At 47.1% G+C, this 17,742-nt stretch overlaps 1 protein-coding gene across 8 annotated transcripts in view; it reads left to right on the forward strand.

Moving 5' to 3' along the window:
- The window catches only part of sash1a (SAM and SH3 domain containing 1a), a 107,698-nt gene that overhangs the window by 83,039 nt on the left and 6,917 nt on the right, over window positions 1–17,742 (forward strand). For 5 of the 8 annotated variants that reach the window (XM_052052878.1, XM_052052870.1, XM_052052875.1 and 2 more), the window contains exons 3-15: window positions 1,268–1,315; window positions 1,630–1,679; window positions 5,470–5,510; window positions 5,597–5,686; window positions 5,755–5,867; window positions 7,143–7,241; window positions 11,406–11,544; window positions 11,654–12,594; window positions 14,757–14,831; window positions 14,911–15,054; window positions 15,873–16,005; window positions 17,091–17,260; window positions 17,381–17,590. In XM_052052878.1, coding sequence (XP_051908838.1) covers window positions 1,268–1,315; window positions 1,630–1,679; window positions 5,470–5,510; window positions 5,597–5,686; window positions 5,755–5,867; window positions 7,143–7,241; window positions 11,406–11,544; window positions 11,654–12,594; window positions 14,757–14,831; window positions 14,911–15,054; window positions 15,873–16,005; window positions 17,091–17,260; window positions 17,381–17,590 — 2,253 coding nt within the window. The remainder of the gene's footprint in view (window positions 1–1,267; window positions 1,316–1,629; window positions 1,680–5,469; window positions 5,511–5,596; window positions 5,687–5,754; window positions 5,868–7,142; window positions 7,242–11,405; window positions 11,545–11,653; window positions 12,595–14,756; window positions 14,832–14,910; window positions 15,055–15,872; window positions 16,006–17,090; window positions 17,261–17,380; window positions 17,591–17,742) is intronic. The other 3 variants (XM_052052873.1, XM_052052877.1, XM_052052871.1) reach the window with 2 other exon arrangements.

A 17,742-nucleotide genomic window follows, 5' to 3' on the forward strand; every position in this document is an offset into this window, starting at 1 on the left:
ACAGAAGATGTTAATTTCTCACACCGTAATGGTAAAATTCAAATGTCAGGCCACTAAATATTGATGGAAATTGGTCGAAAAAGTGAATGAGAGATAAAACACCGGCCTGCTGCGATCTTTACTTCAAATTTTCTATCGTTAAAAGAAACCAATACAAGATGGTAAAATATTTTTTTGAATTAGACTGCTGCTTGCCAAGTAGTGTGCTCCATTTTTTTTCCAACGGTATTTCATAACAGGAAATCGATTGTAACTTGTAATGCGATTATTATGCTCCCTCATTACAGCAATGTTCAACCGCAACAATGTGATTTTTTTTTTTTTTTGTTCCGGTTTCAAATGGCCTCATAATGAACTTTAATGACTTATATTTTTAGATTCTTTGGCAACCCACCTAGGCGGGAAAGTAATTGTGCTCCGCTGTTTCTTGCCCATTAGTGAGCTCCATTTAATGTCTCAATTTTTTTTTCCAAAATTTGGCACCTACATTATGTCACTTAGTGATATGAACTTTTGATGAATTGACTTCATTCACCATTTGCGTCAGGAATGGGATTTTGCACGTTGAATTGCATCACACTTATTTCCCGTGCTTTTGGGTCACTGAGAAAATAGAAAGCAGAAGTTGTCTTGGAGGATATTTATTGGCACCGGTGACTCTGAAAATTGCTAGAATGAGGAGTTACGCTTCGTAACATTTACCATAACGCACACCGAATACGTCACTGTCATTTTAGCAGCGCAAATGTGGGATCGTGCGTGACATGAGTGACTTAAAAAAAAAATAATTCAATAGTATGGGGCGAGATAATTCAATAGTATGGGGCGAGGTACATCCACTATTTTAGCAAAGGGCAAGTAAAACAGGTCACGTCGCTTTTTACGAAACATTAACTTGTTGAGCAAACGAAGGGATGGCTGCACGCACATGCTCGTATGTTTGTCGTCACTTGTGCGGCGGCTCGGTCGACATGCCAGAATGGGCTTCCTGCATGCGGAGTAATATTATGAGTAAATATGTCCTCTTATAGGTCTGCAGCCACTCGACCCCTTTTTTCCCCCTTTTGTTAAAAAAAAAAACACACAAATGCTGGACAGTTCTCTAAACATCACAGGTACCAAGTTCCAGTCCTTGAGGGCCGCCGTCCTGCATGTTTTCCATCTCCCCCTCAGGCTTCTGCAGAGCTTTCCGATGAGCTGACCTCTGTTCTCCATCTTTGAAATGTACTCCATGATGTTGACTCACTTTTTTTTTCCTGTCCCGTAGGAGAAACAGGATCCAAACATCTCTTTGCAGCTCCGCAACGAGATCCAGGTATGTCGATGATGCATGCACGCCCACCAGCCACTTCATTAGGAACAGAACACAATTTGGAGAAGTATTTATTCCAGGGGTTAGACTGTCGCTATGATGAATCATTGAGTAACTTCGTTGCCTACAGAGAAGTGAACTATTATTGTTTCAATTCCCAAGTTTCAGTGGGGGGGGGGGGGGGGGGGCTTCTTGATGAACTTGCCCCATATGCAGTTAGGACATCGGAATGTATACAAAGCCTATTGTATGGACAGCTACTGCACAGAGCGAGCGTTACGCTAGCGGGTTTTAACTCAGCTGTCTTTTCTCCTCAGGAGTCACTGGGCTTCAGCAGTGAAGTCTCCACTCCGGAAATGGACAGAAAGTAAGTTCACTATCCCAACAAAGGAGCGAGCCCTTTGACTGTTGTCAATGCAGTATCAAACAAAACATCATGTTACATTTAGACCCCCCCCCCCCCCCCCACACACACACACCACGCGCGCACAAACGCACTTCTACTCGCTCTTCGTGTGATTGATGGAACTGCGCGGCGAGGGGCTTCAAGGATGGCGCGCCCGCGGGCAGTCGAGGTCAACCTCCTCAGGTGGAAAGCTGCCACTTTACGAGATGAGTGCAGCCAGACGTGCGAAAGAGGAGATGGCGTCGTGTTTGCTTCCAGCCAAGGAGCATGTAGACACATGAAAACACGGCTTTACTGAACTCACGCAATGGAAAAGCACTGAACGTAGCGAGCTTGTTCTCCAAATACTGAACACGGCGGTCGATTCGGATGTATTATTTTACACATAAGCTGCATGACCCGTACTTTTATATCCCTCGGCCACATCGTTACGGCGCTGACAGGAAAACGGCCGGCCGCTTCCTTCTTCTGACGTGCTCGCTCCAGCAGGCTTTTGTCCTTTCCTTCCTGCTTTTGTGTGCAGGCGGTGGCAGGAGGGCGAGGAAGGCGCATTTTAGAGGGTGATGGCCAAATGATTACAGCCCGACGAGCATAGACTAAGACGCTTTGATTGAACCGGGTTTGGGCGCAGTTCCTGTACAGTAACACAGAAGTGTATGACATCACTACAGGGAAATGGGTCAGAAAAGAAAAATGCGTTCACTCCTTGGTTATACCTGCAGAGCCTGATCTGTTTGAAATATTTTGCCTGTGATGATTCATTTGCGTAACTGCCGCAGCTAACTTGGCCACCCTGGACAAGATAAGTGGAGAAAATGGATGCATGCTTGCTTACGTAAATACCTAACATAACGCAAAAAGGTCTTATTTGTCATATTTTGGGGGAGACGGTCACCCCGGCGTGACCCTCTGTGGCCTCGCACCGTTCAAGTGACAAGCATGCGCGGCAGAGGAAGCGCATACCACAGACTGGCCTCTCGCCAGTATATGTTGCGCGGAGAAAAGCCCCAACGTGATGGGAACCAGATGCCAAATGATTCGGAATGACGTCTTCCCCTTTTGCCTTCGACTTGGCTGCTGTGCTGCTCGTCTTCCTGTCAGTCTGTTTTTTGTTTCGCTCGGAGGGCACTCGCCGTCTCAAGAACGCATGACAAATTCCCTTTGCTTACATCAAGCAAAATGTCACGACTGCAACTCAAAGCTTCATCGCGGGTGCGGGTTTAAACCGCGGCCCGACCCCTATAGGAGCCAATATTAGCTCTTTTAATATACGCCTTTATAAAATAGACTGGGTGGAGGGGTCCGATTTTTGCTGTTTTTCTTAAATTAGAATTGGCTGGTACTGTACTTATTCAGTACCAGCCAATTCTAGACCAAGTCTGAAAAGACGTTTAAAAACGTCTTTGGGAGTGAATGAGTTGTTAATCATCTTTGGCTGTACCTTACAGCCCCATGACCACCCCGACAAAATCAACGTCACTCCTTGTTGGCAGGAGGTGGGCACACTTGCTGTGGTGCATTACGGTATTCTGATGACGGCAAGGGGGTTAGGGGGGGGGGGGGGGTTCAAGCAAGGGTCTTCCTGTTTTGGTGTATTGTCAGTGAGTGCGAGAGATGGGGGCAGCATATCAATGAGTGAGGTGAATTGATCTTGATGAAAGCAAGACACAAAATGCTGACAAAATGCACCTTAAGAGCTGTCGAGTAAATGCGCCTTATGTCGCTCCCGCTAAAGTTTAGAGTCACATGATACTGTTTCGAAAGTTGGGGTTTAAGATAAGCGCCATTCACCACGTAGGATTCAATTAAAAAAGGGGGTGGGAGGGGGGTGCCATAGGTGGCGGGTTAAACTAATTAAGTTGCCAGGCTGCACAGTGCCAGGATTGACCTCCCACTGAACATTCGGCAAGCCTCCTCGCTGCCCATCTTCAAAGCCCTTCCTCAAAACTCACTTGTATTCTTTGGCATTCGACTCAGCATGACTTAGATTTGTTCTTGGTTTTACTGTTTGGTGCTTTCTCCCGCCTTTATTACCGATTTGTCTTACTGTTCATTGTGCATGTTAAATTGCTCCATGTACAGCACTTTGTATGCAGCGATGGCTGTTTGAAAGTGCTCTATAAATACTGTTGACTTGACCCCGGAAAGACATTCCGGTTCCTTTTAAAGTGTGTGCGAGAGCAGCACAGATCTGTGTGCGCGCTGCCCAGGCTAATTTATAGCGCCTGAAGTGAAGACGGATGGGTAATGGGGAATGAGGAGAGGGGGGGTCACTGCCTGAGAAAAGTTCTGATTGAGTTGTTGCGATTCGAGTTAGCGTGACTTTTTTTTTTTTTTTGCTGCTAGCAGGCGTCCTACAAATTAGCATCTCATTACAATGCCAGGCCTTCAGTGTCCTCCATTGAGAGGGTGTTCAAATAGTCATGCAGGTACAGACTAACTCTCCTTGACGTGGCTTTTATGTTCATCTATGGAAAATGTAGCGGCGGCTTGAAAAATACTTTTTGAAACATCGGAAGCAGATCCGAGGCCCGCTTTTAAGGTGGAGAAATATTTCTAACGATGATGCCACTGCTTCACATCGCTTCAAACAGTCGTCAAACTTGCAGCCATTCAATGGTGGAAAAAGGCTTTCGTGTGCTGCTCCGTTTTTATTCTTCTCCCTTAATTTTGATGACTTTGGATAGTTTGTAGACATTTCAGGACTTTTTTTCTGCTTAGTGCTTTCCATGTCGTAACATGCCCCCCCCCCTCCCGTTTTATGCTTGTGACCGACGAAGGGAAGTGGAAACGCAAACAGGCTGATTCTGCCTTCTTTTGATTTTTTTTGCTCCCTCTTACTGTCCTCCTTTCCCCTTTTTCTTCCATATTTTTGCTCCGCGTCTCCACTCTCTTCCCCTCCTCCTGGCTGGCCGCAGCACTTCTAATTGAGAACCACTTCTGCCATCATGTGGTCAGGCGACAGAACTGCAATTACTTGTATGCAAAGAGCCTGCAACTAATTTGTCCAGAATTCTGTTACTTTTTTCCGTTTTTAATAATAATAATAATACATTTCATTTATAAGCGCCTTTCAAAACACTCAAGGATGGTATAAATAGTGATACCGAATTCCCCATGAAATTTAATGAAGGTCAGCAACTTCCAACAGGTGCAGTTCCTGAATATATGTGAATATTTAAACCAAGAAATTAATAAATAAGCCAACAATCCACTCCGCTTCGAGGGTGGGGGGGTTCAGTTCAGCAATGTTGGTGGTCAACTGAATGACATTATAGTTATGTGTCAATTACACCACTGCTAAAACAACAAATTGCATGGTATGATGTTCCGGAAAACTTGGAACTTCTGGGAAATGTCTTGGAAATCCTGCCTAGCTAAAAATGATTGTGTGTCAGCAGTGTTTTGGAGACTGGATTGTTTTGGGAGCCCCGTTGACAAAATGATTGCACGATCGTTCCGTTGGTAGGGCAGGGTTTTTTTTGGGGGGGGGTGGACTTTGTAGACCCGCATGTCAAATTGACTCGCGTTTGGTACTGGGTTGGCATGTAAATTGCTGTTTCCGCGACGGAGGAAGGATTCTGAGGTCAGCAGACTTGGGTCAATTAGTGGAGGCCAGAGTTGGTGGGGCAGCATTTTGCTGTTATGCTGCAGGCAAATGGAATAAACCACTTGCTTGCACTCTGTGCCATGTTTAATGCTCTAATTGATGTAAAATAATTGACACTAAGCTTCACTTGTTTACCCCCAGGTTGTCGCTGCACAAATCCAGCTCTGAAGATGGATCTGGAGGTAATGGATTTCAGCCTGCCCTGTTTAAGAAACTGTTTGGAATTAGAATCTTCTATGAACCCTCCCCAAAAATGTCCTCTCTTTAGGGAAATGGGACAACAAGAAGAAGAACAAGTCGTTCTGGCAGAATTTCCGCAAGCCTCAACACAAGGCGGTCGTGCGACAGACTTCCAAAGGTTTGTGTGCTTTTTTTTTTTCCCTGCTTTGGATCTTAAGCCATTTTCGATGGTTCCTCTTCCTTCAGGTGAGGACATTGGCTACGTGGCCAGTGAGATCACCATGAGCGACGAGGAGCGAATCCAGCTGATGATGATGGTGAAAGAGAAGATGATCACCGTGGAAGAAGCGCTGGCTCGGGTAGGGACTCTTGAAGAGCGTCCTGTCGCCTCCGCCCTTTAAAAGCAGACTTGATCTGAACTACCAGCTGACTAAGATGACTCCTTGTTACTAACCCAAATGAAAGCCACGCGTTGCTAACTTTTCCTTTTTATGCACACACAAACTCCACACCACTATGAAGGATTTTTGTTTGTTTTTGGTGTGGGCGGGTTATTTTGAGGTGGGGGGTGATTTTTAGGAGTGTACCTGTGCAGAACTTGGTGTACCATATGATGAGGTGGAGAACTTTGATGGCTTGCTCTCAGTTGCTCGACATGGTGGATTGTCATTTGGCTTCCCCTCCCTTTTGATTGACGCGAACGTCAATGATTGACGAGTCCCCTCCCCCCCACCCCCGCCCCGATTTCTATCCTCCCTTTCCTTCCCTTCCTCCTGTCACTCACCACCTCAAATGCCTTGCTCATGGGCACCTCGACCACTGGCTGGATTTGCTGTCCACAAAGTGGCTCCTCAACTTTCTCTTCAATTTCTCTATTGGCTGACATGAAGACATTCAACCAATCAATGAGCGAACTTTGTGGATCGTGCGTCCTCGTAGAACCGCTGCCCAATCAACCAGCAGCGTCGCCTTAGCGAAATGCATAAAGAAATGAGAAATGTAGTCAAGGTGACAGTACTGTGCAAAGGTCCTTGGCCGCCATTTTGTTTGAGTTCCGATTTAATGACGGGGTACGAGAACTAGGATGTCGCAAAGCAAAGCGTAGACCTCGCTCTTGCTCTCTGCACATTTGAACATTTTATCTCAGCTCAACTATATTTCTAGAGCACTTTAAAACAACCACCACTGTATACAAAGTGCTGTACGTGGAGCAAAAATCATTCATGACATAAAGGAAGGAATCAAGAATGCAAAACATCAGGAAACCTTTCATGCTGCACTCCATGTTAGCGCTGGAAAAGCTTCCTTCATTCTTTCAGCTTTACCCAGTGTAGCTTAACCATAACCTAGCAAGTAGCATCTTAACAGTCGCTTTTCCGGCATCTCGTAAACCGCATCGGTGTGAAAGACTTTTGAACAGTCGTACGTTGACTCAGAAGAGCTCAAGCGTCCAATTTTTAAGTAAAAAAAATCCCGCTCCGATCAGTCATTTGGCCAAGGAGCATAATTACTGACCACTACATCGCTTTGAATGCGCGCTGCAGCTGCATCGGGGAGCGCACGAAGAGCTCGGTGAGAGTGTGCACCCCCCCCCCCCCCCCCCCGCCTCTCTTAACTCTTTTTCCTCCACGTAGCTGAAGGAGTATGAGCGCAACAGACAGTCCGGCAGTACTGACACTGCAGAGTGGACTGACGGATCTGCAGCCGGTCCAAACCAGTCCTCAAACTGCAACGTAAGTACACCCCCACCTGCCATTCGCTCCCTTCACCCCCCCCCCCCCCGAAAAAAAACACGTTCTCTCCTCAACTACTCTTCCAGTATGTTGAACAGCCAAGGAGATAAAGGATTTTGATTCCACTGCATGTTGTTGTTTTTTAAAGATAGTACGACCAAAACCAACCCCACCCCCCAAAAATGTCTCCGCTTCCGTCTTGCCGGCGCTCTTCTTCCTACTGTCAGTCTCCCCTTTTTCCTACACTGCTCCCCCACTTGGCAACTGTGTCCTATTTGTTTGAACCGTAGCTTCTGTCCACCATGTCATTTATAAAAATGTCATGCTCCATCTTGGTGTAAGGTTTTGCCAACGCATGTTGGTTACTTTGGCATTTTTCATCCATCAGGGTGACGACAATATCTTATTTATGGTCTCTGGAGAATCATTTGTGGCTTCTGAGGTGATGAGCATCGGAATGTCCACTCTGATGCTACGCTAGCAAATAGGCGTGGGAATGAAACCTCGGGAATAGGCTAACTTTGTGTTATTTGCGTGCTAGCTGTTGCTTCATGAAGGATGAGCAACGGGCACGATACGGACAAGAAACAGAGAGCGAGGGTGGTGGTGGTGGTGGTGGTATGCCCGGTGAGCAGAAACCGTTGCCAGTGGAGTCGAAACGCAGACTTGGGAGTTCGTCCGCGTGAGTGAAGCAGAGAAGCTATTTGGCAGGATGTCTTACTGAGAATGAGAATTCTGGACTTTACACCCTGCAAGCCGGATCGGATCAGGCTTGAACTGTCCTGCTTTGATGGAACCACCAACTAGTGAATTGGATTTTCAGTTGGTGGACTGAAACCGCCCAAGCCACAGAACAATGTGGACTTTTTAACTGTTACTCATTCGGAATTGTCTTCTTTTCTGCACGCGTCCGCCTTGGTTGGCTTTCCTCATTTCTCATCTAGGTCACAGCTGATTTTCATTAGCCTCACGCAGTATGGTATCATATGGGCGAAACGTGCAATTTAGCCCGGCGCGCCGACCCACTTTTTGCAACAGGATGTGTGTTAATTCCCAAATCCAAGTTCCACATCAGTAACGTTTCTATTTTCTGACGCTCGTTGAAAACACGGAGTGACATCTGATCCCATTCACGTGACTCCAAGCCAGCGGCTTCTTTTAGCTTCTTGTCGAAAAGGTAAATCATTTGATTCCTTGTTTTATTTTGATGGCCTCAACTAATAGTTTGTGCATAAGGAGGAAATGGGGAAAATAAAGAAGGCATGGGTTTTAGACACTTGGCAATCACAAGCACGGGAAGTGAAAATAAATCGGCTCTCAATCTCTCACATGTGCTCGGTGTCGGTCCTTAACTCATTCAGTGCCAGCCAATTCTAGAACAAGTCTGAAAAGACGTTTAAAAACGTCTTTGGGAGTGAATGAGTTAAGTTCCTCTGCACCAAAAAACCCCTCTGCTGGAATCATCTCATTTACTGTCTGCAACCCGATTGATTTTTGAGAAGCAAAGGAAGAGTTAGTTTCTTTCCGGGGGGGCTCTGTGATGTCAACCGCCGCTTGAATGGGATTAAGGTCATTCCCAACAATCGTCTGTGACTGCGCGCTCTATATGTAGACACGTCTGCACAGTGCGCGCTTGTTTCTCAAGTCATTAGGCTACGGAATGACACGCTCTGTCATAAATCTGCATTCATGCCGTCTTCGCTCATGGCCCCGTCCGTCCGTCTTCCTTTTTGGCCATCTGAGCCACACATTCCAGGATGGGCCATTAGGGAGGTGGGGGCCAAGGCAGGGTCACGGGGGGTGCTCAAACGCCGGGATTGTTCTCTGTGCACAACACACGCATTTCTCTTCTCCGAGTGCCTCATGGCACTTCCCCGACCGCCCCTTATCCCCGAGCGGAATCTAGTTCTGGTCTGTACGCGCGCCAGCGTGCAAACGAGCTCTCGGATACGATTTTGGACCTTGCATTTGCGCGTGTGACTGCGCGGGGTGTGGATTGTAATCGTGGCGTGCGAAGCCTCGAAAGGCAGAGCAAAACTGGTGAGTATCAGTCAGCCGCGTCAGCGGATGTCATCGTGAATGGAGATTGCTTTTGCTTTTTCAGTCCCATTTTGGTTCCCGGCTTTCTTTCCGCGTGTCGTTTATTTGCGGTGCTTTGCTTGGGTAGTCTACCGCAGAAGAGACTTGAGTGAGTTTTCATGTCCTCATCTACACACACAACTGCATGGGAATATTCTGAACTGGAACAGAGGTCGGAAGATAGATGCCTTTGTGCAATGTGTTCTGCGATGACATTTTATTTTGACGAGACTCGGAGAAAGCAATCGCCTCCGTCCATTGCTGTGTTCAGATGCCGACAGTTAGTAACGCGCTCTGGCTGGGTTCTCTGTAAACGGCGAAAGGCGGATAAAGGCCAGATCTTATGTTACGGCTCTGGGTGGGGGGCGTCCAAGTTGAAGACCTCAGCAAGAATTGTGTGGTTTGCAAAACAGAAACGCCGGACTTTTGGTTTTGTGTGTTTTGCGAAAGGTTAAATGTCGGCGTGTGCGTTGGAGCAAAAAGGAGGGACTGCTGATGGATGTGTTTTCGAACTTGTCCGAGGTGAATCGGGTTTTACTAGACAGCGCTCGGAGGCGTCGGAAAATTGGAATGTCGCTTAGGTGATGCGATGCCATCCGGTATTTACCAAACATCACGTGTGCGCGCTTGCGAGCGCCTTCCAAGCCACAGTTGTTTACATCATCGTTGCTCTGTCAGCTGCCGCCGAGCCAAGCTTGTGGTCAAAAATGAGGGATGGTGGAGAGAGAGAGAGAGAGAAAAATAAAGCAATTAAGCTATTTCTTTATGGCTCGTCAGCTTCGAGCAGTATTACTTGGCGGGACTCGGACAGGCTCGCTCTGTCTCGCGTTGCGCGCGATTGAGCGTGCGTGTGTTGCTCTTTGTGCGACGTTGCCACGGAGACCATTGGAAACAAATGAAGCTGGAACGGCGCTCTCTTTTGCCAGGCAGCAATTATGCCAGTGCTCGGGCGCTCATCTTTGCCCTCACAAAAGAGCACGGGATGGTTGTTGATAAATCACCAACAATTTTGTGGCTCTTCATTTTTTAAGTTCGGATCATTTGGATATGTTGTTGGACGGATCCTGCATGTTGTTTAGCACTGGAACCATATTAGAATAGATGGCAGCAAAAAAAAAAAAAAAAAAAAAACGGGGAGCAATGATTGCAGACCTCAAAATTCTTACAGGAAATAAATAGGAAGTGTGTGCTAATTTCAAAATAAAACTAAGAACATAGTTTTTCTTAACAATTTGGTCGATCCCGCCCGATTAAATTTTTTTCATTGAAGCCCACTGCCAATTCAGATATTTGGCAGAATTATATTCCGATAGCCGATTGATCGGATGAGTAATTTACTGTTGTATTGACTGTTTTGCAATACTGGTTCTTTGTCCTTTCTCGCTTGTTCAAAATCACCTGATTGAATCGGTAGTATAAAAAAAAAAAACAGGATCGGCGGCATTGAAAATAATAAGCGATCATGATGACCAAAAGGCTTTTTTTTGTTGTTTCAATAGCCGTTTCCTTAGTTATGATGCTTTTGGGATGGATTTTTTTTTTTTAAGTCTGAGACTGGCCTCACTGAGCATCTCTTTTCCTTTTCACCAAAGCATTTAAATGCGACGGCCATAAATGGAGAGCGAAAACAACATTGGGTGTTGTCACGCAAAATGGAGTGTCCTTGCACCCCCTCGCCCCCCACACTCCCCAAGAGTAAATCGCCTCCCAAAGGCGACAGCCTCGCTGATGGTGCTCCTGATTCATGTCGGGTCCGTTCGCTGTGCCGCGGTCCATTTTGTGGTGAATTAATTGTTGTCTCCGCAGTGTCTGGCCTCCATTTCTCACCGCACTAAATTTGACTCCCATCTTCAACAATGTTCCCATTGATGGCATGCAAGCATCACAAAATCTATCGGTCTCACTGAGCTGTTTTATTGGCACATTCTTGTGCGTTTGTGATTTATTTTTTCTTTTTTTTATCCCCTTTCCATTTATTGCTGTTGCTGCATTCTTCAGCGCTCCGTTGATCGGGCCTACTTAAGAACACTGGCGTCCGGCGGAACGTCAACCCGCTTCCTCACCCTCCCTCTCTCTTTATTACAGCAATCTCGCGAACAGTCCGACGACGAGCAATCGGAGGATTCGGTGAAGTTCAAGCGCCTCCACAAGCTGGTTAATTCCACCCGGCGGGTCAGGAAAAAACTCATTAAGGTGGAGGAGTGCAAGAAGCATGGATCGGAAGGTTCGTAAACCGTTAAAACGGGAAGCATCTGGGAGATGTCAGCCAGCTGTCTTGGAAAAACAAAGCTGGATAAATCTTCCACCAGTTGATATTTCTGTTCTGTTGTCAGATTTCCTCAACGTAGAGTTGACCTGTGACGACAAAGCGGCGTTGTACACGGGGGTCCTGAAAAAGCACTCGTTGCCCCAGGAGGCCTCCCTCAGCCAGGATCAGCTCTCCGTGGACGGAGACACGGACAGCCTGACCACCTCGCCGTCCTCCAGTAGCTTGGACACCTGGTCCGGACACCGTCTGGTGAAGACCTTCAGCAAGTCTTCCAGCACACAGGGCCTCATCCGCCCGCCCAGGAGAACCCCGGTCGGCTCGGTCCCCGGCGTCGGAGGTAGCGGCTCCTCCTTCTCGGAGCTGGATGGCTGCGGATTGGACGACGAAGGGAAGTTGTCGCGCTCCACCACCGACGGCGAGATGCGGAAGGCCCTGAGCTCCATCTCCCACGGGGTAAGTAACAACGAGGCCCTGTACGCCTTTTACGGCCTCACCAAACCCCGCCCCAAAGCCCAATCTCGCCGCATCATCCCCCTGGACGATGACCGCTCTCAAGGCAGCCCCAAATATCCCACTGCCAAACGGCACCACGGCAGCTGGACGCTCAGAAAGCCCGATCCAAACTACTCGTACTCCACCAAACACCTTCTGTACCAGCGTTCGCGCAACACCAAGACCCCGGCTTCCCCCGTGTGCGTCACCCCGTCCTCCCCCACCCGCAGCGGCCACGTAGCCAAATCAAAAGGTTTCGGCCCGGGAGGGGGCTGGGTGTTCCCCTCCCGCCGGCTGAGGGGTCGCGGCGCAGTCAGTGAGCTGAACATCACCTACGTGGTAGAGCGGAGCCTGTACGGTCACCTCAACTGGGCCCAGCTGGTCCGCCCGGTCACCCTCAGCCGAGCTGAGCGGCGCTGTCTGTTGGAGGAGGACCGCGAGGCGGACAGGAAGTGGGCGGCCAGCGTGGACCGCTGCACCAAGCGCGTGCTCTTACGCATCCAGCAGAAGTCTGTGAGTTCAGACCGAGAGGTTCAAGTCGGCCGCCTCGTTCGAGCGGGACTCGGCGTGCGTCAAAGCTGCAGAATAGCTTTTAGCCAAAACTAGCGGGTACGGGAAGGATCCAGAGTCTGAAATGTTTCCATAAAATACAGTCGGTGTTGGTTTTGGAAGCATGTGGATAATTATGGAACACAGTGGAACCCCTAAGGTGAAAAACTATTTCTTCTTTTGAAACATTTTTCCCATGAGAACTACAGTACAATGTTCCTCTGCATACTTTACAATTTTTGGGAGGGTGGGTGAGGGTCAACTATCCCCCATTATTTGCTCAAAACTAATTTCTTTATTGAATTTGTGCCCTGTCTAATAATACTATTGCTTTGATACCATCTTTTGGTGCCAAAGAACTACGTTGAAACAAGATGAGGAACTTCTTCAGGCAGGCCATTGTCAGGTTCAATCGAAAAGTGATTGGCGCCATCTTGTGGTGTCTATTTTCAATGACTAACTTTTGGTTCATCAATTACGTTTTTGCTTGTGTGAAGCAGGGCTTAATCTACACAGAAATGAGGAGGGGGAAAATGTAGCGCCATCGTACAATCTTAGAATTAAAAAAAGTTAATCATGAAATTAATTGACAACTATTTTGATCATAGATTAATCGTTCGAAGCAATAGTTTATCTAAATAATGTCCACTCAGATTTCAACCTCCCAAAAGTAAATATATGAATTCTGGAGTGTTTCATGAAAGCAGACCGAATATCTTATTGTACCGGAATAGGACATATTCCATTTTTGTCCACTTATAAGAAAAAAAAATACATTCCCAATGTACAGCTTTGTCATTTTGTCAAAGGTTTGACTTTAGAGATTCCACTGTAGCTTTCACAGCCTCTTGCCAGATCACTTGGATTGGCCTGCGGGTAAAATGTCTTTCGGCTTCATAGCGTGCTAACTCAAAATGAAAGGATCACGTTAGCGGTTGAACAGGTTTTCTGTGTAAATGACGAATTCCGACACAGACTGGTCTGAGAGATGTACTTTGCTGAAGCTGCACTTGAGTAGTGAAGCGATGTCTTGTTAGTCGTGTACTTTGAACAACTCAGTGGTCTTAACGGTGTACGCAGTGCAGGTTACATTCAGTGGAGTGAGGTGGGGGGGCTATCCTGCAGCTTCGATGCTACCTGAATCCTGTTGTGTACCAGTGAGGTCGTTCTCATCCAGACAACTTTTTGGGCTCCACTTTTTTCTGTTGCAGCTTTTTTTAATTTTAATTTTTTCAATGGGGGCCCGTGCCTCTCTTCATTTTTTGATGGATGTTTTCTGTTCCTTGTAATTATCTCCGAAATACTTTTTTTTTTTTTTTTAATCTTGGGTGCATGTCCATTTCACCGAGCATGGCCATCACATTATTCTTGGACGCCGCTTCAAATGAATTTATTCTGCAAAAAAAAGAAAAAAAAAAAAAACCTTCACTGGAAAAGCTGCAATGTGGCCTGCAGCTGTGGACGCTGAATGTGCAGGAAGCCCGTATCTCTTTTGAAGGATCTTCATGCTGGAGTTTATGCTCAGATTAAGCTGGGGTCATTTTAGAAGTTGAACTTTGATGTGCACGTGTGTGTCCTCGCAGCTTTGGGAGACACCATTAAAAAAAGAAGACAGATAAGTGATAAGAGTGAATCTCCACGTTATCCTGTCATTTCATAGTTTCTGTTCCATTAATGTTGAGAGTGAGAAAGCCCCCCCCCCCGGCGCCTCATCAGAAACAGCTCGGAATGTTTCTGCTCAGGCTAACACATAGTTGACTCTGTGTGCGTGTGTTTGTTTGCATCCGCAAGCCCCGATCTTTGTGCATGTCACGCAATGAAGGCTCCACCAGCCGAGGGCACCCAAAATGCGCCTTGAATCCTTGGAGGATTTTATGTGGCCACATCAAGAGAAACTCCTCTTTGAGCCACATGTTGCAACGGAATTTCACGCTTTTTAGCCTCCATAAAACAGCTCATTGGCTTTGAGATTCGGAGAGAAGAAGCACATCACATGTTCCATCACCGTCCTCCATTTGCCGTGTCTCATGTCCCGCCCTCAAATCTCATCGCCCGGCGCAAATGAGGAACCGGTTGAAAGTGCGGCTGATTGTCTTTTGGCTATGCCCCCCCCCTTTTTTTCGCAGAGAACATGCAGCTTCGGCGGCTTCGACCTGTCCAACCGATCCCTCCATGTGCTCAACGCAGGCTCAGATGCTCAGGTAAAGTGCACACTGACAAAATAGTGAAGGAAACGCTGCTTGGGGTTTCTTCAATATTTCTACATTCCTAATTTGGCAGAATAAAGAGCAGGAGGCAATCTATAGAGAGGTGGTCAAGTCCCCCGCGACTTCCCGGATCTCGCTGGGCAAGAAGGTGAAGTCGGTCAAGGAGACCATGAGGAAGCGCATGTCCAAGAAGTACAGCAGCTCGTTCTCCGAACAGGTTGGGCGGACATTCATCCAAGTCATTTCAAGATTAGGTTTAAAAAATATAGATATCAAGTATAGTTAGTTTCTATACAAAGAAAGAGCCTAACAATTCGCAGGATGTTATGGTGTGTTGGCCACATCATTAGCCCGCAAACTGTGTGGGTGGGTGGGAGTATTTGTGTTGGTTACAGCATAAACAGTGCTCGGAAACATTCGTGGGGATTGTCACCACGGGATCCGCTTTGTGTTGGGTGTGTGCTTCGCGCTGAGCCCATTCGAGTGACGCAAGTCTCCCTCGGGAGTTGCTCTCAAGGAACCAGTCAAACGAGCGCGCTCACAGTGCTCCTTCGTCGGGTTCCAAAGTTCGCTCGCCGTTGTCATCCGCTCCAGCGGTGGCCTGCGCTCTCCAAGCCCCGTCACACAGCGGCCAAAGCATCTGTCCGTGGCGGTGGTCATCACAACACATTTCCAGGCCTGCGTCATACAGCTGTTGCCTGTTAAACAAAACACAAAAAAAAATTGAAAGAAATGGGATCACAATGGCCAAACGGTTTGTGTTTTGTGGCCTACAGTGCCCCCTAGTGCATCACGGAAGCAAACCTCTGTTTTCAATCGGGCCCTGCCATATTGCAGTGATGTCATTTGTTTACAATACAGACAAAAATGTCATTTTTACGGGCCTATGAAATCCTGCGATGGAAGTATTTTAAAAAATCGCAATGCCTCTCGAAAGACGAATCACATATTTTAAATCAAAAATGGTTTGTAGCACATAATGAATGTGCCTTTTTCCCTTCTCCTCCCTGCCTCGGCATATCTTTTGCCTTCCAGTCGAGTCCGGATGGAACACCTGGTTCGCCGCAGTCCCCTCAGCCTGACAGCGACTCTCTGGAGAAGCCCAAACTCAAGGCAGGCGGCTCAGTGGAAAGTCTCCGAAGTTCACTGAGCGGACAAAGCTCAATGAGTAAGTTGTTTACTTTCAAGTTAGCGCTTTGATCGTTACCTTGCACACTTAATTCATTGTTGCCATTTTGCGGCAATCCGAGCGGGTGCCTCAAACAAGCCACCGCAGAGCGCTTGTCGCTTTTGGACAACGGCCTGACCTCTCATGTCGTTTTGTCCACTTACAACACGGGAGCACTTCAACCTGTCCTTCCTGTCACACGCATGTGATCAAACACTCACTATTTTCCAAACTTGGATTTAAGTTTGGGTCGGTGCGGCCAGCGTCATGCTGTTTGGAACATGCAGGCGCAATGACAAACATACGGTCGTGATTATGGAGGGAAAAGGAGTCCGAGAGTGGGACGTGTTGAGGAGCTCTTTTAAAAACAGTGAAGAGGTGTCACAAGTACCGTATTGGCCTGAATATAAGACGGCCCTGATTATGAGACGACCCCCTCTTTTTTTTGAAACTCAAACTCAAGTTTGAAAAAAAACTTTTTGAACACCAAATTAATTGTTATACAGAAAATAATTACAGTACATCTGAAACAAATGATTATAACAATATGTTTAAGAGAAAAAGCATCTTGAAGTTTACACCATAACTTCTCCTCAGCTACCGGTTAACCTGGCCAATCTTCGACCCACTTTTCTCCAGATTGTCGCTTCGTTGCTCCATTTTCTGTTATCTCTTCTGTTATTTTCTTCTCTTTTCTTTCTTACCGCTATTTTTTATTTTTATTCTTCGTGCTACCGCTATTTTGATTTTTATTCTTGGTGACAGAGGTTCACTTTGCCCTGGGGAGTCAAGTTCAGCATTCGCTTCAATAATATCTGGCGCCATCTAGCGTCGTGAATGGGTATAACTTCTAGACCCTGAATATAAGACGACCCCCACTTTTTCGGTCTTATTTCAATGCAAAAAACACCGTCTTATATTCGGGCCAATAGGGTACTTAAAACAGTTTCATCTTGACTCAAGAAATGAAACGTTTTTTGTTCTTTTTTTTTTTTTTTTTTCGCGGTCACATTTACAGATCATTTTGTGCTAATAAATAAATGCACAATCATTTTCGCGAAATTAATTCCCGCGCTGGTGTCCAGGCGGGCAGACGGTGAGCACCACCGACTCCTCAGCCAGCAACAGAGAAAGCGTGAAATCGGAGGATGGCGACGACGAGGAGCCGCCTTACCGAGGACCTTTCTGCGGCCGGGCGCGAGTGCACACGGACTTCACGCCGAGCCCCTACGACTCAGACTCCCTCAAACTGAAGGTGAAACTCCCCCCCCCCCCCAGTCAATACTTTTCTAGGTTTCATTGTTAGCCGATGGCAATTTTTAACCACGTTCGAAATTTCTTTGCAACGACCGTGATTGACGTTCTCTTCCTGCAGCGCGGCGACGTGATTGACATTATCAGCAAGCCGCCCATGGGCACCTGGATGGGCCTGCTCAACAACAAGGTGGGCACCTTCAAGTTCATCTACGTGGACGTTCTGTGCGAGGAAGAGGAGAAGCCCAAACGTCCACTGCGGCGGCGGCGGAAGGGCCGACCACCCAAGCCGACGTCTGTGGAGGAGCTGTTGGAACGTATTAACCTCAAGGTGGGGAATGCACCCGCTTGCCAAACCTCACCAAATAGTCTTCCTAAATATTTGACATGGCATCGTCGCGGCGTCCTCAAAACGGTTCACGAGAACAAATCCTTAAACGCAAACATTGTTCCGGATACATTGAAAGAAATTACAGACGAGCG

The sequence above is a fragment of the Hippocampus zosterae genome, chromosome 19 (genome assembly GCF_025434085.1).
Source record: "Hippocampus zosterae strain Florida chromosome 19, ASM2543408v3, whole genome shotgun sequence".
NCBI lineage: Eukaryota > Metazoa > Chordata > Actinopteri > Syngnathiformes > Syngnathidae > Hippocampus > Hippocampus zosterae.